The following is a 21,096-nucleotide window of genomic DNA, read 5'->3' on the forward strand; positions in this document are numbered from 1 at the left end:
TTTATCTCATCGGGTTCAATTAATTCCCACCCCAAAGATACTCGATTTAATCATATTAATTTTTAAACCAGAGCGTGCATAAAAACATCTAAGAATACGAGCCATATATATTCATCACATTACCACTTGTTGACCAATCCCCCAAATTTAATAATGATAATAATACTCGTAAAAAATTTAGTTATCTGATAGCACTTTCGCACCAAAGCATCCAAATACTGTTATTTTGGCTTTTATTTATAAGATTAGATATACGTACATAGAGGAAAGTTATTTTGAGAACTATATAAAAAAAAAGAACGCGAGAACCAATCTGGGCCACATATCTCATCTCCTTTTTTCTCTCTCATTACTTTCATCCAAATTTTTCAAAACGTTTTATCTCACAAACCGTGCATCGTTAGACGAAAAAAAAACCATGGGTAGTCTTAAAATTTCGTCATCTTTCATTAGAGATGCGACTTGATATACTTTTGATAAACTTTTAAATTTCAAAATTTTTTTTTTTTCGAATTTTTTTTTTACCTGCACATGTGTAGGATAGGATGTATAACCTACACATGTATAGGATGTGTATGATGTATACCCTACACATGTCCTGCACATGTGTAGGATTATTGCTAAAAAAAAAAATTAAAAAAAAAATCGAAATTTAAAAGTTTGTCAAAAGTATTTCAAGTCGCATCTCTAATGAAAGAGTACGAAATTTTAAGACTACCCATGTTTTTTTTTTCGTTTAACGATGTACGGTTTGTAAGATAAAACCATTTGAATGAATTGGGTGAAAATGAGGAGAGAGAAAATTAAATATCATCAAGATCAAAATCAATGGCCAAGATTGGTTCTCGCGTTCTTTTTTATTTTATGGTTCTCAAAATAACCCACCCCTACGTACATATAGTCTCCATGAACCAATATTATTACCCTAATTACCCTATGTAAGTACACACCCCAAAACACAAAATGCAAACGAATTAGCTATTATAAATAAAATAAAATAAAATAAAAAACACAAAACACAGCTGCCAATATATAACTAAAATCTGAGACTAAAATTCTTTTCATCATCATTATAAACATACGGAGTAATATATGTACGAGTCGTCAACTTGTGACATTAATGATCGAGTCGTCATGTCCTCTTTTTCATGTACTATTCCTGTAGTTTTTTGTGCTATTGAACTTTTCGAAGCATACGTCATAGCGGTTTTCGAGAAAATAACCCATCAAATTCATCAATTCATCATCTTGACGATCATCAGCGTACCTTAGAAAGGGCTTAATAGGTATTGCACGACTCGGGTTTAAACAATATGAAATCGGGTCATCATCAACAACCACCACCATTCTTAAATCTCTCCCTAGATGAAATAAATTCTTCATATATGCAGCCCCGCCGCAAATTGAAATTGGTGTACACGAATCGCGATACAATCGATGATTAATCAAACTCCTGCTAGGATCCAAGAAATCCAACACCCGGGAAGCATATGCTTTTGTTCCTGCGGTGAAAACCACGACTTCAAAACCGATTTTGTTTAAACGTCTAAGGAATTCATCAACAAACGGACGTTTCAAAACATAGATATCATCATAAGGTGGGTCGTCCGATTGGAAAACAATATCGTGACGAATAGCAGACCGATCACTACCCTTGGGAGCTATTACGGTGTTGACTAAAGTTAGGTCTAGGTCGAGAACCACCGTTTTTTGATAAGGACATTCTAATGGAGGAAGTAAGTACCTCCGCACGACGGCATTCCCTGCTTTGGTAGTGGGTAATGTTTTATAAAGGTTTAAAGGTTTCAACGACATTGTTAGGGTTTTTCTAATCTGATAATAAGTCGACGGGCCAACATATATATATATATATATATATATATATTTATAGGAATTAGTTAGTCCTGTATTCTAATTGTATAGTTAGTTAGTTTCCTTATACGACTCAAATTGGTATTTTAATCAATTTATGTTTATGTAAAATAGATATACACACGTAATTAATTAGAACCTAAAAGGCGAGCTAATGCCCAAATTGGTGTATCTAAAAAGATAAATAATTACCAAAATGATTTTCTTTTAAAAATATTTATTAAAATGATGTTTTTTTAAAAAAATTATTTACCAGAATGATCTTTTCATAAGTTTTTTATATTTGATATCTCTACTAGACCATTAAAACTTAAAAGCTTGAAATCAAACTAATATTTATCTATTAATCTATCAACTCTATGTTTAGTTTGTAGTCGTTTTTCGAGTTTAAAGGTTTGGATCGAGACGTAGTTAAAGCATATGGATGATGACGTAAACTTTAACATGGTCATGTTTATAAAAAAGCCGAGTAAGAACCAAAGGTTTTGTGTAAAAATATTTACTTTTAAAACTGTGGCATCATACTTACTGCCTTGCTGAGTTAATGATGTACATAAAGTTGTAAGGCGTACTAACATAATGACATAAATATACAATTTTTTGTTTTTTTTTGAACGGCAAAAAATTATCATTATATAAATAAAGGGGTCTTTAGCAAAATGCTAAAAGCCCACACGAGATTGTACAAAAAATACAATTACAACCGACTAAAAGGAAAAAAAGGGATTAACAAGCCAATCCACCCATGAAAAACGTCTCTTTTTATACCTGTTTGAAACCCGCGAGTAAGAATGGAAAATAATGAGATACATATACTTATACATGCATGTATAAGTGGTAAACACCCTTGCCTCTGGACACAGAGGTCATGGGTTCGATCCTCATCCCATTCAAAGGTTGGAGGGTTTTTTCTACCATTTAGGTAGAAACTGGAAGCAGCCTCTCTACTTAAGTAGAGGTAAGGTCTGCCTACATCTTAACCTCCCCCAAACACCGTCGAGGTATTGGGGCTCAAAACCCACGAAAAACGGCACTGAGCAGTTACTTTTTATATACTTATACATGCATGGCAAATGCATGAAGATTAATGAACATACACGAAGGAAGAAGAATCTAATGATTTCCCTAATTCTGTGGGGGAAAAAAACCAGGGCTTCTTTTTGAAAAAGGGGGGAGTGAGGGTTGGGGAAGGTCCGGAAAGCGGGTTTTATCTTGGAATTTGAATTCACAAAGGTTTTGTGTGGATGTGACCTTCGAAATGCAAGAAAAACTTAGACGACTTACAAATTTAATAATAACTATGTAACGGTGGTTAGATATAAATCTCGCAAAGGTGATAAAGTTTCAATAGATGGTCATTTTGATTGTTAAATGTAACGGTGGTCAGTTTGGTTTCAAGCTATTAGGGGTGTTTGGTAGGTTGGAATGTAAAGGGTGTAAATGGAGTGAGAGTTACTTCTCTTGTTTGGTTACATAGAAAAATGGAAATGAAAAGGTAGAAAGGGGAATCATTTCCATTCTCGTGATTTCACCCAAAATAGTGAAGAATGGTGAGAATGAAATCAAATTATTTTTTATATTTTTTTCATGTATTTAAATATTAATTTTAATTATTTATATCATGATATTATAATTAGTTTTTGTTTTAAAGATTTTTTAATATTAATTTGTTTAGTTTTCATATTTTTCTTATGTTCATTCCCTGTTGTTACCAAACAAGGTAATATATTTCTTTCCAAATACTCATTCTCTTTCCTATTATTTCCTTTATTTATTACATTTACATTCTCTATGATTCTCTCCTACCAAACGCCCCCTTAAGTTTTAATGGTCTAGTAAAAAAGGCAAAATATAAAAAACTTATAAAAACATCATCCTGGTAAATAATTTTTTTAAAAACACCATTTTAACAAATATTTTTAGAAGAACACCATTTTGATAATTATTTTTTTCATAAATACCATTTTAGGCATTAACTCCTTAAAAGGCATCTCTAGTTAGCTATATTTAAAATCTCCCTTAGCCTCTCCGTACAATATCAAATTATTCGAATCCAAAAAACTTGTAAAAGACGGCACTCAGTTTCTTTTCTTTCCTTTTAATTAATAGAAATATTGGAGAAAGTTACCTTAATACACACACAAAAAAAAATTTGAACAACATTCTATTACTTTTAAATTACACGTATGTCTGAAAACCAGGACCCTCAAAAAACCCCTATTAATCCACCACTATAAATGTGGGAAGTGGGACTCGAACCCAGATAGATCCTCCCAAAATCAAATACCTTGCGAGCTGAATAATATAATCGTGAATACCTTAATACAATATGTTTTGTATAGTTACGTTATATATACAAATATATTTATATATACTACTTTATAAGCTGTTTACTTACTCCAAATCTTTCAAAAGAAAACTTGATAAACTCAAACTAACTATCTACTTTTTTTCTTTATTAATTAATTTAAATTTAAATATTTTTACTTAAATATTCTTATAATAATACTATCAGTGAAATTTTTTACTACATACATCCTTCAACCATTAAAATTTAATATAAATAAACTTTACATCAATTGATTTTACATTAATATATTCACACCGTCAACGCGGCCACCACAGCCACACCGCAGCATCGCGCGAGCACATGTTTATTTTTAATAAGACAATTTCATATATATCCAATATTAATTAGCACTCTAATTACGTATATATCCAATCAAACTTAACAATTACATAATTCTCTATATATCCACAAGCAGCTCTCTAGAGCGTTATACTAATACGCAGACTCAACCAAAAGCTGAGTCTAGTGGCTATCGATCTTAAAAAAAAAGGATATAAATATATCTACTAGTATTATGCAGGTTCACTCGTAAAGCATCTATCATCTCTTGGTGTCACACTACTCCGTGATCAGCATTTCAACTTCATCAGCACTACTAATCAGAAACGTACTATAAACACAAAGGAGATAAAATTAATCACAAACAGAGTTATACACGTACCATGAAAACATTGACCAAGCATTAAAGCATATAACTATCATAAATAATCTGCTATCTTAGAACGGGTAGAAAGTTGAGAAAGGGAGAACGGGGATTATATATCGAGCATAGAAAATTAGAAACTCAAAACATAATGGTGTTTAAAGTCATTAACAAGCAGCAAATGAATGTAAAACATGCCATGATTCGATTTTGGATCGATGTACGTATATATGGTTCGTGCGGTGTTATCGATCCCTTTAATTTTGTGAATTGAAGTCTTTCCCACTTTCATGAGAAACACAAATTAAGGCTGCCTCATAAAACATATGGGTGCACCGGGGATGGAAGATTTTCTCAATATAGCTAGTAGTGGTACCGGAAAAGACCACCATCGACCCCAAATTAAATGAGCTTCAACAACTCCGAGACGTACATGCTGACCCCCAGATCTCCAACGAAGACTCGTAGGCACTTATTCATCCATTCCCCTTTTGCCGATTCTTTATGGAGCATCGTTATGCAATGGTGTAAGCTCTCAACCACCAATTAATTAAACCCACAAGCATAAGAGATCTTTTTGAGCTACAAAATGAACCCGAGTTTACCACGAAAAAAAATCAAGAAAGCAAACTTTGTCATCTTTACCTTTTGATGGACAATTTGGAAAACAAGGAACCAATGCATCTTTTCAAACAAAACTCCCTCAATTTGTAAAAGAACTCAAAGACACAAGCTGCTTCTTAATTATGGCTATCCAACCGATCGTGCACGCAAGACATAGATTGGCCAACGTGTGTAGTTTTAATTAGTATTAAATTTCCCGGAATGTGTACTCTTTCTGTTAACTAGTTTCTCGCTGGTTCTTTACTTCATTAATAAAATCCTTTTGAATGTTAAACTCTTTGCAAATTAAATGATGGCTTCCAATATCCAAAGTAGAAGAAAAAAAAATATAGTATTAAAAAATCGGGGCATTCCGAGAATCGAACTCGGGACCTCTCGCACCCAAAGCGAGAATCATACCACTAGACCAAATGCCCAACCTGACCTTTCTTTGTCAGAAAAAATATATATACCTGATCTACATTGTATAGTTTTTCTAAGATGATGTTATACAATCTGGAACACAAATTTATAACGGTTCAATTACGTTTTAGAATATGTTTGATTTCTAATAATTGGTTGATATATATATATATATTATATATGTGAAGTTATGAACTGTTAAAATTAGTTTTGATAAAGTTCAAATAGTACTGATGTCACTAAAAAAAACAATCATGTATTTTAGATGAAAAAAAATTAATCATCAATATTGTTTTTTACGAATTATGGGCATAATACCTATGTTGAGAATGAGATATAAATAGGCTCCCCTTCCGTAAGGGTAGAGGGGATGTTTTCGATTCCTCATAAGATAATATACGACTTTTGGTATTGCAATGAGTAAAATTTAAACCATTGACTGAAAAATGTTAACCAATTTACTCAAGTCTCATACTTACCGACCATGTGTATAAAGCTCAATCTAGACATACTAAAAAAGTATAGGTTATGGGTCAAAAAATTGACTAGGAAAGATAAACGTTATAAGAATCACAAGTATACAACTGTCCTTTAGAAAAACACCGGTGCACACACCAAACTTTTCAATTTTGTACCATCTACAATACTATTTATCACCAAATTTAGGTGATGATGTGGCAATATAAGGAGATTTATTTAGCTAGTCCACATAAATACTTTTTTTTTATTGATACGGTGGTGAACACATAATTTTAGATACGTTGCAGACATTTGTATTTTTTCCAGGTGAATCGCATGCTTTAGAACAAAAATTACAGAAAATTAATTAGACCTGCCAAAGAAATAAGATCTAGCCATAAGCTGCATAGTCTCTATGTTTATACAAGAAAAAGCTAACCCTATTGAAGGGTATTGATACCAGGTTTAATGACTAGCTTCGATCCTCTTGTAGGCTATTTTTGACAATTAACAGGGTCAAAGCCCTCCTTCAGAAGTAGAAAAATTGGTGTGAATATTTGGTACATAAATAACTAAGAATTTGCATAACATGAGTAAAAAAGGCTGCAATAAATGATAATAGGGCTAAATATAAAGTAAAAGAGATAATGTTCCTGGACACAAGATTACATAGATTGAATATGTTATATGTAGTTTATCAAGTCTTGTTATATGAGCATTCTCCTAAACAAATTGCACAACAAAGGGTATAGGTATCGATATCAAATAGTGGAATCAATGGAAACAAATCCCCCCCCACCCCCACTCACTCTCACCATCTACGGCGTCTTCTTCCATACCAATAAGCAAATGCAGCTATCGATGCAGCCACCACAACCCCAGCAGCTGCATGCCATGGGTACATTGGTTTCTCCAAAACAAGGGTTGACGTCGAACTTCCCACTTCCATTACCGGCAACACCGGTGGTTTTTCGCTCAAAGCCAACACAAACCCCAAACCTTGTCGCTCGAGCTCACTCAAATCCTCGATCTCTGGTTTAAGTCTTGTCACTTTGGCTATAGCCTCGTACTCTTCTTTACTTCCACCTTCTAGAAAAGACCCAACAAGATGACCCTTGTGCACCCAATAAGCACCAAAACTAGTTCCGGAGAAATCTCCGAAATAAATGGCTTCCCCTAAATTGTCTCCGTAAAACTGCCAGGACAATGAGAAAACCCTGGAGTAGAAGAATGGCAAGTAGTCAAACTCTGATGTTTTCTCTGGTTCCATTATTGCGGAAACAGCATGGCGAGCTGATTTTCTAGCAGCATCAACGTGTTCTAGTCTTCGAATTTCACCAAAAATTTTAACCGGAAATGATGCAACATCCCCAACTGCGTACACCGAGTTATTGCTAGTTTGCAACCTACTGTTTACTTTGATTCCTCCTTTCTCTAAAGTAAGTTGGCCTTCAAATAGAGCTGTGTTTGGCCGGATTCCAATTCCAACAACTACCAAGTCAGCGGGAAGATAGCTCCCATCCTTCAGATTAACTCCAGTAACCTGTTATATAATCAGGTAGATTCAGGTTATGTATAATCTCGAATAATTGTGAAATGTTTAAAATAAAAGCAATTACATACAAAAAAAATTTTGTGAAGTCTTAAGTAGCCCAAACTCGTAAATTTAATGTAAAAAAGCATTCAAAATAATTTTTTTACTCGCGTATACTACTAATGTAATTATCTTTGACATTATTTGTTAATAAAAATTCAAAAAGAGAAAAAAAACAAGTGTTTTGGTCAAATCAACCCATTCTGACCAGTACAAAATTTGGCCAATCTTCACCCCTATGGCCCTATGTAACCCATGCCCTGTCTGCAATAAGCTTAATGGTCAAAGCCGAGACAGACAGAGAGTGGCTGCAAGACATGCAGCAGAAGTATTCATCTTATTCAATCACAATTGATATATACAATGTTTGAGATTTACCTTCCCCTCTGGATCAAAAACAAATGATGATAGAACTGTGCCCTTGACAAAATTTACGCCCTTCGATTTATAAAAATCTTCATAATAACTTGCAATCTTGGGGGTGAATAAACGGCCCACTACAACAAGAAAACAGAGAAAAGAATTCATCTATGAATTCACCAAAAAAGGAAGAAGCAAGTAAAGCACCCACCACAATGCATTGGTTTAGATGAGCTTTTGAAGGATAGAGTATATATATTCAGCAGAAAAAATTAGAAAGTGATGCTTACTGCAGTGTGGCTCAGGAAACACCATCGAGACATTAATCTTATTTATCACCAAGGAAGCAGCACACTCCATCCCAATGTAGCCACCACCAATGACCACCGCATTTCCGCCAATAGAGGTTTGCATCACATCCACAAGCCTAGTTGCATCGGCCACGTCACGTAGATAACATACGTTTTCAGCATCTGATCCAGTTACACCAAACTCTTCAAGCCTCAAAGCCTATAAGAAAGCCACACATATCACTGAGAAAATACACCAACAAATACCTTTGCTATAAAACGGAAAACATATGTAAACGGGGGTGGTTTTCCCAGTTTAGGTTACCCCGGATGGTGAACCATTGTTTGACTCGGATATAGCGGCCTAACTGGATTTTTTTTTTTGCCAGTGACCAGTTCTAACCATTTCCCTAGCCATCCCCATGTTATTTGCCTAGGGCAAGATTCGAGTTTGAGACCTCTTGTGAGGAAACAAGACTCCTTGCCAGTTGCCACTATATTCGAGAGGAATAAATAATCCAGGTCACCATGAAGGTATGAGATACGCCATATGCATAAAGTACGCAATGTAAAATAAAAAAAAAATAAACATAGTATTATTTGAGCCAGTTTAGTACCCGAGCACCTGTTGCAATGATAAGAAACTTGTAGCTGATGGTTTCCCCTGCTGCAGTAAGTAGCGTCTTACGTCTTACATCGGCAGACTTTACCCGAGTACCCAGAATCAGTTCAATTCCTGAAAATTTACGCACACCATATATGAGGCTATGAAAGCTATAAGTCTTTAACATTAATTAATGGTTGTCGTTAATCAAGCATACATAATATACTAAGAGAACAAATATTATAAATTATAGGAAAAAAGATTTAATCCTGCAAAAAAACTTATGGTAAAGAATGGATACAACAGAAAATGATTATGGGTTTGCTAAACACTAACCATGTTCCTTATACCACTTTGGTGTTAACCTCTCTTCATTGGCACCTACACATGTGTGAAATGCAGGGAGTCGTGCCGGAGCTGTACATAATAATCATAAAACCTACTTGTTCAGATTCTAATGCCTCATACTCCAGATACTAAAATCGGGCATTAAATACTTAAATATGTTAAAAAGTGAATACCTTCTGGAAGTAGAAAGCCTTTGCTGAGTGCAGGTCTCTCATAAGGAGCCACCTGCAAAATAATAAAAACGTGTATCAAGGAACGAAATGCCAAAACTAACACATGTTACACATGTTCATTTCTTATTAAAAACAATAATTGCGTTACATATAGAAAAGCATCTCATGTTCCATGTGAAGGATAGACCAAAAGTGGCATTTCGACTCAAACGACCCAAGTTAGGCCAGCTTCGCAATTGTATACAAAATTGCAACACGTGCCGACTATTCAATCAGTAAGTCGTAGATCTATAGAAACTTCCGTTTACATCTAACTTCCAAATAAATAGGACCTCAACTTGAGACAAAAAGCTAAAAGCAAGCAAAAGCTTGTTATTCGCAGCTAAATCGGCTACGAACGTAAACCATATTAAGACCGAAGTATCCGTCACATTTGTATAACATAATAAACCACAGATTTTATGGAAATTCAAGGGTTTGTTGTTACTGTAATAAGTTTGAAAAACTACCAAATAGTATCAACAAGTTTATTTTTTCTCTACTTATCAACAATTACTGTACAAGTGTGGATGTGAAAATCTCAAGTTCTAAGCAAATAGTCAAAATCTAGTTAATACACACGCAAAGCAAAACAACAAACAGTTGGCGTACACAATAACTTTTTTATATAAAAAAAAATATATATCCAAACAACAAATTCAACAATCCAGAGATGATCAATGAAACTTCAAAAACATTAAAAAGTTAACACATATAGTTATTGTTTATGTTAAGTAATATTAGTAATAAAAATCGATGAAAAATAGGGGGGATACATACAGGTTCTTCGGAGATGATGCAGAGTTCACCATGAGAGACACCTTTTTTGGTGAATTCAAGAGCTGCATAACCGGCCGATACTCCACCACCAAGTATTACATATACAAACGCTCTCCCCATTTTTCCTTTCTTTCTCTCTCTCTCTCTCCCGCCCTCCCCTTCAATTCTTTATCTAATACAGTAGTAGTATATCTGTTTTATATTTTCTCTCTCCATGACTTTTTTATATGGTAATAATAAAATAATTTAATTAAAAGAAATTAAGTGATCCTTTCACATTCTTTTATTTTATAATATGGAAATGTTAAATACAGTCCTTAAGTGCATAAAAAAACTTGTATCTTTTATATTTAAAGTCTGCCCCCTAATTTTTATGATAAATGTACAAACAATTTATACACCTTAAACACAGCCCTAAGGGCTGTATTTAGCAAACCCCTTTATAATATTAGACTAATGTTCGCACAATGTAACGACAGTGAGGTAGTAATTGCGGTGACGAGTGTCGATGGTGATGGCGGCGGTGGCGGTGACTATGGTGGACAGCAATAGTGGTGAATATAAAAGTATTTGATATTAAAGATGGTTATATAGTTATTTTAAGATTTATGGATCAATATTATAATTATTTCATTAAAAATATTATATTATAACTATATTAAGTTGAGATGTTAAATTAGTGAGTTTATCAATAGTATAGATGAAAATAATAACAATCTTTATAATATATAATAAAGCGAACCACCTTTTTTTTAAAAAAACTTTCAACCTTTGCAAAATCAAAATACCTCCCTTATTTATTTACTAATTTAAACAACTTTATCTAATATACATATAATACTCTTAATTAAATAATTTATAGTATATCCCTTAACCCTTAAAATAACCACACTACCACCTTTAACATCAATTATTTTTACATTCACCACCATTGTCGCCCCCACCACTGTCACCACTACCGCTGACGACACTACTGCCGCCGCCACCTCTGCCACCCGTCGCCGCCATAATTACACCATCACCGTATTATGCGGGCATAAGTCTAATATTTTATACATAAAGACCAACTACCCTTTTTTGCATGATAAAATATAAATTTTAATGCACACAAATAACTTATTTATAGTGAGAGACCCTTGTTTATATATGATACAAACCAACATTAAGGCTTGACATATATATTATTATTATTTTTATTGTTATATATGGTAAAAATTTTGTTTATAAAATCATTTAATATTAATCAATTTCTACTTTTTCTTTAACACGAGTATGGTACCCGCGTAATGCGGCGGCAGTAGTGGGAAATGCGGTCTGTTTTATTAGAGATTTTGGGTAGTTACGAAAAGAAAAAAAAAAGTCCAAGGGCAAATCTGGTAATTTAAAGATAGAATTACTTAATATAAAAATAGGTCATTTCTTTTATAAGGTATTATAGATAATTGATTTCTACTATATACGGAGAATTCTATAACTACAATTCAAGCACTCATGGAGTGATTCTTCGACGATTTTCTTATTATCAATCCACAATATCATTAATGACATTTGTAGCTAGTATGACTAATGACGTAATTTTTAAGAAATACGAGCATGGTACCCGCGCAATGCGGCGGCGGTGGTGAGGAAGGCGGTTTAGTGGTGTCGGTGATGGTACTATTGGTGGTGCTGGCAGTGTCAAGTGGTGTAGGTTGATGTGATTGTGATTGTGTAAATTTTTAGAAGATAAAGACTTAAGTATTAATTGTTAAAATAAAAGTTTATAATGTAAATTATAATTAATTAAGGACAAAACATAAAAAGTCAAGGGTAATTCTGATAATTTAATGGTATAATTACCTAAAATAAAAATGGTTATTTCCTTTATAAAAGAGTAAAGATTTCTTATAGTAGTATTTTATTATTGAATAAATGTATACTGTTTAATTTATATAAGATTCCGATTGTACTTTTATTTTGATAGGATTATTGTTGTGTATTTTTGATATGTCTAATACACACTTGATCTATAGTAATGGATACCGTTTCAAAAAAAGAAAATTAATGGATAATTTGCCATGACCTTTTTTAAAAGATTAGTCAGCTATAGTTATTCGTGGTCACCAATAATCACGTAATGTATGCTGGTATTGATGTAAACTGAAAGACACAAAATTTATTTTATATCGAAAAAGAAGAAGTATAATATGATGTTAACATAGAATTAAGTAATTGATATCTAGTGTTGATCTATTTAATTAATTAATTGCATTCGATTTAGTGTTGATCTATTTAATTAATTAATCAATGATGAATTGGTGGAGTGATTTGAAGTATCCTGGTAATTTGTAGGTCTCAGGTTCGAGTCTCCATTCCACCAACTTTGAGATATAAGTAGTTCTTCTATGAGGACTTAGTTAGGGTATACCTATGTTCAAGTCTGAGGGGGCAGGATTTACCCTTATTAATCGTCGTGTCTTCGGGCAGATTAGACATTTCTACTTCGAGGAGCTCTCTAGCGCGGACCTGGCTAAAACAACATATGATAGACCTCTTGCTATCGAATCGCAACACGAAATTTTAAGCAAAATTCACCTTTAAAATAAAAATCAAGTGCATTCACTTAGTGTTGTCTAACATGCGTGATTGATTAAAAGTTCTTAACTTGTTTCACATTTTTGTTTGACATGATTATCTTCTAGTTTGTCTCAATGATGGGCACGGGTAATATTAATATATAGAGAAAATCACGTCATTAGCCATATTTCATTGCAATTATATCAAATTAGTCAGGTTTTTTTGGATTTTCATAAAATTTCCAACAAAATCGTAATAAACTGACAAAATCGCAATGAGAACATCAAAATCGCAATAAGATTAACAGAATCGCAATGAGATTATGAAAAATCGCAACGAAATTATGAGAATCGCAACGAGGTCTTGAGAATCGCAATGCGATTCTTTTGTAGAATCTCTATGAGATCATGCGGAATCTCTATGAGATCATGCATAATCTCTATGAGATTTTTCTGCAAAATCTCTACGAGATTATCAGGATGGCATAGAGATCATCATAATCGCATTTGCGGAATCGCAAGTGAATTATTACATAGTATATATACAAATAACAGTATGGTGTATGTTTTGAATATATACACCTAACCATCTCCGAAAAATTTGTTTGCAATACTTATTAGTTTCAATGTTATTTCGGTGGATGTTTTATTATTATGAATTATTTTTGTTTCACTTTCTATTTTCAATGATTTGAGAAATTAGCTTTAATTATGTTTGTATTATTATGTTTGTATTTTTATTTTAAAGATTCTACTTTTATACTTATTATCTTTTAGAATTTATATAATATATTAATTTGTAATAAAATTTTACTGTCGATTTTTTTTTAATTTATAATTGCTTACTCATTAAAAAATCAATATCAACTCAGGTTTTGAGTTATATAATGTTTCTAAAAGCATGTAATAATTTTTATACAGTATGGAACATAATAAATATAATGTCTTCCGGGCAACGTCCGAGTAACGTATCTCGTTTAATTTAAATGAGAAACATTTTGATAACCATTGTTTTGGCATGAGTAGCGTATCGCTTGATAAGATCAACAAGGAGTAGCATATTTATATTTTTCATGATATATACAAAATTTAAAATTAGCAATAACGAACAACAAAGAAACAAACTAAACCACTATTCAACTCTTTCAGAGAGGAGGAAAAAGAATCTTATACTATATGCAAAATGCCAAAAACACTCGAAATTTACATTTGATACATACATGAAATGATGAAAACATAGATGGGAAGTTGGAATGAATTAGAACGACAAATGGGTTATCCAGAAGTAGTGGGCAAATGGATTTCCATATAAGATAAGGGTGGGGTCTGTCAATTTGTGAGTAAAAGATAGAGATGCTTTGCTTGCCTCGCCAAGTCGCCATACCATGCCATTCTTGGGAATTGTGAACAAGATTTTGAATAACTACCAAAAAAATATGAGATGAGATTGGATCAAAACGGATCTTTAAATAACTATTAACTACAATATTGACCTTTTCCTTTTTCACTAGCTTTCAAATATGATGATGAAAAATCAGATATTGTCATACATGTGTAATGCGTCGATGAAAACATACAGTTTGTGAGCTATCAAATAACTTTAAACCAAACACTCAGTTTCGAAAAATAATAGCATCACACCCGCTCAAAGCCATAGAAGATTTACAATAAATTATAAAAAAGAATAATTATTATTTTTCATAGTTAAAAAGTTCAAAATATAAGTTATAATAAGTTAAGGGTGGTGATCTGTATACCATCAAGTTTTAGTCGTACACCACCATGACAGAATGTTTATTCATTCGATGTAAGTAATACTAAATAACACAATCGTTTCAACACGACAATTAATGCCCCACAACGCGAGATCATAAATTCCTATTTATTAATAAATTAATAGGTATTATAGGCGTATCCGAATATAGAAAATTGTTAAATAGGTAAAGAGATAAAATAAGTACGTCAGTTCAATCTTCTAAGAATATAAACGTTCTTACCCTTTTATAATCAAATGTTATATATATTCGTAAATTTTTATGATCATGAGCTATTTTTTTATAGCTTTTACTGAAAAAAAAAAGTCACAATTTATTAAAAACGTTACGCAATGAAAAATCTAAAAGATAGTCTATTAAGTTCATCAAAGTAAGTTTACTCCTTAATTACATCATCACATATAGGGATGGCTATACTACATCTATAATCTATCAATCAACTCTCTATCAAATAAAACCATTTTTTTCTATTGATTTTAAAATTTTAAAATCAATGACATGTCATTCATTGAACACATCTAATCTGCAATTTAGCCCTCATTTTTTTTTTAACCCCATACTTAATATTTAACCTAAATTCATTAACCATCTACTTTAAGTAAACAAAATACAAATCTCTTGAATAACATATATATTTTAGCAACATAGTTTGTCCATAAAATTATTATTTATTTTTTCATATTATCAACATAACAAATTTTAAGACATAAAATTTGGCTATGTATGATTTTTCTTTGGAATATACGATTTATTTCGTTATAACATCTAAAGTTACTTATATATGTTAAACATCATTTCATGTCTTATTCTAACCAATATTTTCAATATAAATTTTGTTTTTAATTATATATTTTTTTAGCCAAATATGAAAATAATTGTAGAGCGATTATTTTAATGTGCTCGTTAGTTAGATTGAAAATATTTCTTGTCATAGCCAGCAAAAGTAGCTGAATCAAAACAATATTCATTTTTTCTGTTTATTAAAAATCTAAAGTTAAATCTACAGATAAATAACCTACTTATCAAAAGCTAACACTTAAAATGATTTGTATTTAATGTTTTCATTTAGAATACTAAAAAAGAAACATTATTAAAACTCGATCAAAAAAATATCATTAAGTCTTTAGCTAGTCATCCGTTAAATAACCACGTGCAAGTTCAACCAACCCACATGCACCATATATGTAAGTTGGGAAACAATATATCTGTATAATAAATTAATCTAATAATCCTGCTAGACAACATAAAAGGATGAATTTAGGAGAAAAGTTAACGAATTATATTGGTCATTTAATCAAGTTATTATAGGGATTCTATATTACAAAGTTGGAGCCCAACTTATGTATAACGGCCCAAACCAAATAGACCAAAAACCCAAAGTAACTCTTGTTCCAAACTAGATAGACGATCAAGACCCAAATAGCCGCACCGCAATCGTAAATAATTAATTTTTGGTTTTTTGGTTTTTCTATTTGATTGGTCCTGCTGTCCTGCATAGTACAGTACTTTTTTAACTTAATTTTTTTCTTAGATAAAAGAGAAAACTAGTACCATACCAATGGCGTGTGTAAATTATTGGCTACACTCACCAGCCATTTCTCACCCTAGCCCCCGCCGGGATACTCTGCCCACGCACTTCCGGCCATTCGATCCGTCCATTTTCTCCAATAATTACACATACAAACCTCTCGCCATATCTGCTGTTCAAGCACAACCAAAACGAAGACTTTTACAGAAAAACAACGAAATTATGGAGGAACCAGCTTCACGTAAGTTTTATATACTTATGGAGGAATTAGCTGAGCTGCTTCTGTTTTTTAGTTTGTTATAATTTTTAAATGTGAAGTTAATTGTTCATATTACTATTATTATTATTATTGTTGTTGTTGTTGTTGTTGTTGTTGTTGTTGTTGTTATAATTAGGATATATATATATATTATATATATATATATAGTGTAACACAGAACACTTTTAAAATAAGAACGGTGAGAACACCTTAAAAACATCATTTTGATGCATTAAAAGTCCATAAAACTGACATAGTGCATAACTAATTATCATTATTTAAGTGTTTAACAACACATTAATTCATCAAAATCGAAAAAATTACGTTTTTTGTTGGATGCATCCAAGATGGATGCACAAAACAAAAAACATGATTATTTCGATTTTGACGGATGAATGTGTTGTTAAACACTTAAATAATGATAATTAGTTATGCACTATGTTAGTTTTATGGACTTTTAATGCATCAAAATGATGATTTTAAGGTTTTCTCAGCGTTCTTATTTTACATTTGTTCTTATTATATATATATTGTGTTTTATACAAAAATTAAAGTTAGTTGAAAAACTAGAAATGTTTATGCCTCTAGTATGTGAATGTGATTTTTGTAGCGGCCGATGTGCAATTTGAAGCTCCCCTTAAAATTGTGTTATATCCGGACCCAATACTGAGAGCAAAGAACAAACGTGTTGATACCTTTGATGACAACTTGAAGAAGTTGGTAGACGAAATGTTTGACGTTATGTACAAGTAAGTTTTTCTCTATTATTTGGTTTACAGTGTGGTAATTTGCTCGTGGTTTATGTGTGCGATTGATTGTAAATATAGATTGGTAGAGGTTTTGGATTTTGAAAGTTTTAAAGATGTGTTTAAGTATGTGGTAGACTTTGCTTTGTTTGCAAGTTGCGCACGGGTTATACTTATCGCAACTAAATATGTTTTCTTGAAGATAAGTGGAGTGTAGCCTAGTGCCAAGAATAGTAGTATTGATGTAATTTGCTTGAATCCAATGCTTCTTAACACTAGCTTGTTCACATTATGGTAGACTAAGGTTGGCGTGAAGTTAGCGAAAGATTGTAGGGCTTGCTCATACCAAATAGAGTGCCAAGTTAAATAGGGAGGGCTTTGTCTTCATGGCTTAATCTTTTTGTTTTATGTGCTGAATTAACCGAGTCATGGTCTGTTGGACCCAAGTAACCCTTCTTCAAGGAGCTGCCCAAGGCTCTGAGCATCTGTCTTTGGGTACCACCTCGTGGAGTTGGTTTACCACCTTAGTTTGATTGGGTAAATGAAAAAGGATTTAGCCATGAAGAAGTCAAATACCTTTAGCTGAGCTGACTAACTCTATGGTGTTGCAAAATTTAGATGTTACTGGGTAACGGGTTCACCCTTCTTATTATATTAATCAAATGAAAATCAGGCGATTGGCTAAAATACAAATCAACTTTTACAAAAACAGGCAACCTGTGCCATTATGAGTCAAACTAGACATACAACCTCAAACAACCAGCTAGATGTTACATAATACAAGGAGAAAATGCACACCAGTAGATACAGATAACTCAATATACTAGTCATTAGCGACTTAGGAAATCCCCTTAGAGATAGGGGCTACTTTCTTGTGGTAGTCATTGCAGATCACAAAATTTAGATGTTTTACTTTTACATAGTCGTATAATTAAGTTGACCTAACTTAACTTGTTCAGTTTTCCAATATAAACCAGGTTTTGTTTTCATTTAACTGAAAAATGTTATTTAATAAGAAAGACAGAATAACTTTTAGATTACTCAAAGTACAATCCTGCATTCAAACTAGCAGAGTCCAAGCAATTTGCCAACATGTGTAATATAAAAGCAGAAATTGGAAGTATTTTTATCTGATTTAGGAAGCGGAAAAGAAACATTGCATGCAGAAGTATAAACATTATTTGTCCAGACGTTACTATAACTTTGAAATATTGAGGTTTTCTTGAAGTGATTATTTCTTTTTTTAAGAAATAATCACACATCTTCACTGATTAGGCTTATAGCAAATCTTGTTATTTCAGGAGTATGAACAATTCTTGTTGGCTTCCTTGTCCACAGAACTGATGGCATTGGGCTCTCAGCACCCCAAGTTGGGATTAATATTCAACTTATGGTGTTTAATCCTGTTGGTGAACGAGGCGAAGGAGAGGAAATTGTTCTTGTAAATCCACGAGTCACCAGATATTCTAAAAAGTTGGCTCCATTTACAGAAGGCTGCTTATCCTTTCCAGGGATCAATGCTGATGTGGTGGTAATAACATATACTGTGCTTCATATGTTTAGTTTAAAGTGATTAATTATGCTCTTAGAATTATTCTAGCACACTTTGGTGACTGCATGCTTAATAATACTTAGTGAGACCAGTCAGATAATATGTAGACTTTGTTTGCTCACAAATTAGTTATAATTATTAGATATATCCAGCTTAGCCATTCAGATATAGTTCTTCAATATGTTCTTCACGTCGATTTTTGATGTGGTAGCCTTTGACTTGCAGAGACCAGAATCTGTCAAGGTTGATGCACAAGATATTACTGGTGCCAAGTTTTCAATTAGCATGTCGCACCTTCCTGCCCGGGTTTTTCAACATGAATTTGATCATTTGGAGGCAAGTTGATCAATTTCCATCTTGTTAGACTACAACCCGATAAATTTACCTTTTGACCATTCATTTTTTTTGTTTTGAATCTTATATTTTGCTATGAATCATTTTCACCCTGTTAGTTTCTGGACTTACTCATCACACGTTTCGTATATTTACAGGGAATTCTCTTCTTTGATAGAATGACTCCAGCAGTTGTCGATAGTATCCGCGCAGAACTACAGGTGAATAGTCATTATCCGTGCCAATTTCTGTATCTGCACCATTATATAAAGCATTTATGCCCCCCATTTTTTTTTCTTCCAAAAATGATCAATAATATCCTAGTAACACCTCATCATCTTTTATGTCCATGTTACCAGATATCCTCGACTTTATCCTTCATTATATTCATTTAAGCGAGCATTTTCTTTCGTCTCTTATTCAGCAAACAGCGCCCACCAACACCGATAACCACTGCACCTACCAACAAAATCCCTCAAAAATCATTATAAAACGTCTGAAATCAATAAGCCATCCTAACGGGTGTCGCTGCTTTGCACAGACACAATGAAAATTATTGAAAAATAAAAATGCCACACATCAAATCTACTTAATAATAAGACTTACAATACACTTTAAAGCAATGCTGTATGACAGAGAGAGCAAAAAAAGGCAGGGTTGGGTTGAACACACTTTTTTTTAGTAGTTCTTCAAGTTTCAGCATGATGTTTACCTTTGTTATGGATGCTGGTTAATCGTTTTCATGACATTAACAGGCATTGGAACAGAAATACGAGGATAAGACCGGACTAAAGAGGCCTGAAAGTATTGAATCCCGCAAAAGATGGAAGGCAGCTGCTGGATTTGGACGATCTTGATTAGAGTATGGACATTATCGTAATTATATGACATTTAAACCATTTCCTATGTATACTTATCATTCCTGTAGGTGGTTATATATAGAATTGCAGAAGTGTGTTATGATTTCACATTTATGTGAAACTTACATATGTATTTTACAGCCCAGCCATAAGAGAGTGATTAGCATTTCTAGCCTGCATTTGATCCTTTGTTTTTCACAAACCTATCTGAACTACCAATGTGATTAATAATTGTTGTCACCTAGTGTGAGCATGGTACCACGTTAATGCATACAATTTTTGCTTCTTAAAAGGGTTTAAAGGATTACAATTCTGAATTATATGTCTACCTTTTTATGTCAGTAAATTTAGAACATATGGTGGGTGATAGGCACCACCATGGTTTTAAAGGCAAAGATGTATGTTCACATAAATCATTCAGAGCATATCCTAATGGCGGGGCATGAGGGGCGGACTCAAAATCAAATACGATAAGATTTACAAAATATTTATAGTAATAAAATTTTATTTTATTTTTTTGTGAGATTTTACACTACGCAAAACATTAATCAAGTGGTTTATGAGAAGTGAAAAGTGAATTTAATGATGTACGGCAAATAAGTTTAGGTGTGAAACTTTCCTCACATATTAAAGTTTTAGTATTTCTTGTTTAACGAATAAATGTTTATACCTACATGAATTTTATGGTTATAAAAAATTAGTATTTGAGGGCTCCACACATAAACTTAGATATCCGACAGACTTATGTTATCATCTCTTCATGAGAAACCCTGATATCACTCGAAACTCCATTTTTTCTCCTCATGGTCACGTCCTAATATCACTCGAAACTCCATTTTTTCTCTTCAATAATCACGCCCTTTATCATTTAACTTGGTAATATTATTATTTTTTAGTTATTATGATAAAATCAAATACAAGCATAAGCTATGTGTAAGAATAATAAGACT

The 21,096-nt window shown here is 32.7% G+C and overlaps 3 protein-coding genes and 1 non-coding gene across 4 annotated transcripts; 1 reads left to right on the forward strand and 3 right to left on the reverse strand.

The window, feature by feature from the left end:
- Positions 1–1,146: 1,146 nt before the first annotated feature.
- On the reverse strand, positions 1,147–1,815 carry LOC122604758 (probable C-terminal domain small phosphatase). Its single transcript, XM_043777627.1, has one exon. The coding sequence runs from the start codon at positions 1,813–1,815 to the stop codon at positions 1,147–1,149; it is 669 nt and encodes a 222-aa protein (XP_043633562.1).
- A 4,018-nt stretch (positions 1,816–5,833) lies between these two features.
- On the reverse strand, positions 5,834–5,905 carry TRNAP-UGG. Its single transcript has one exon. It is a non-coding gene; the product is annotated as a tRNA-Pro (tRNA).
- Positions 5,906–6,959: 1,054 nt separating this feature from the next.
- Positions 6,960–10,721, reverse strand: LOC122605139 (monodehydroascorbate reductase 4, peroxisomal). The gene is made up of 7 exons (XM_043778019.1): positions 10,539–10,721; positions 9,720–9,771; positions 9,535–9,615; positions 9,212–9,330; positions 8,595–8,814; positions 8,323–8,441; positions 6,960–7,893 (listed from the first exon to the last, which is right to left on the reverse strand). The coding sequence occupies exons 1-7, from the start codon at positions 10,656–10,658 to the stop codon at positions 7,162–7,164; spliced, it is 1,443 nt and encodes a 480-aa protein (XP_043633954.1). The 5' UTR covers positions 10,659–10,721; the 3' UTR covers positions 6,960–7,161.
- Positions 10,722–16,382: 5,661 nt separating this feature from the next.
- On the forward strand, positions 16,383–20,325 carry LOC122603857 (peptide deformylase 1B, chloroplastic/mitochondrial). The gene is made up of 6 exons (XM_043776687.1): positions 16,383–16,637; positions 17,266–17,404; positions 18,740–18,932; positions 19,179–19,289; positions 19,445–19,507; positions 20,042–20,325. The coding sequence occupies exons 1-6, from the start codon at positions 16,427–16,429 to the stop codon at positions 20,141–20,143; spliced, it is 819 nt and encodes a 272-aa protein (XP_043632622.1). The 5' UTR covers positions 16,383–16,426; the 3' UTR covers positions 20,144–20,325.
- Positions 20,326–21,096: the final 771 nt, after the last annotated feature.

Source organism: Erigeron canadensis, chromosome 6, assembly GCF_010389155.1.
Source record: "Erigeron canadensis isolate Cc75 chromosome 6, C_canadensis_v1, whole genome shotgun sequence".
Lineage (NCBI taxonomy): Eukaryota > Viridiplantae > Streptophyta > Magnoliopsida > Asterales > Asteraceae > Erigeron > Erigeron canadensis.

What these genes read in the sequence shown, in the direction of transcription:
- LOC122604758 (XM_043777627.1), bottom strand. Translation starts at nt 1,815, where the DNA reads ATGTCGTTGAAACCTTTAAACCTTTATAAAACATTACCCACTACCAAA.
- LOC122605139 (XM_043778019.1), bottom strand. Translation starts at nt 10,658, where the DNA reads ATGGGGAGAGCGTTTGTATATGTAATACTTGGTGGTGGAGTATCGGCC. An exon ending in GCATCATCTCCGAAGAACCT is followed by an intron (nt 9,772 to 10,538) that starts GTATGTATCCCC and finishes ATTATTTTGCAG; the next exon opens with GTGGCTCCTTATGAGAGACC. An exon ending in GTTTCCTGAGCCACACTGCA is followed by an intron (nt 8,442 to 8,594) that starts GTAAGCATCACT and finishes TTCTTGTTGTAG; the next exon opens with TGGGCCGTTTATTCACCCCC.
- LOC122603857 (XM_043776687.1), top strand. Translation starts at nt 16,427, where the DNA reads ATGGCGTGTGTAAATTATTGGCTACACTCACCAGCCATTTCTCACCCT. An exon ending in ATGAATTTGATCATTTGGAG is followed by an intron (nt 19,290 to 19,444) that starts GCAAGTTGATCA and finishes GTATATTTACAG; the next exon opens with GGAATTCTCTTCTTTGATAG. An exon ending in GTATCCGCGCAGAACTACAG is followed by an intron (nt 19,508 to 20,041) that starts GTGAATAGTCAT and finishes TGACATTAACAG; the next exon opens with GCATTGGAACAGAAATACGA.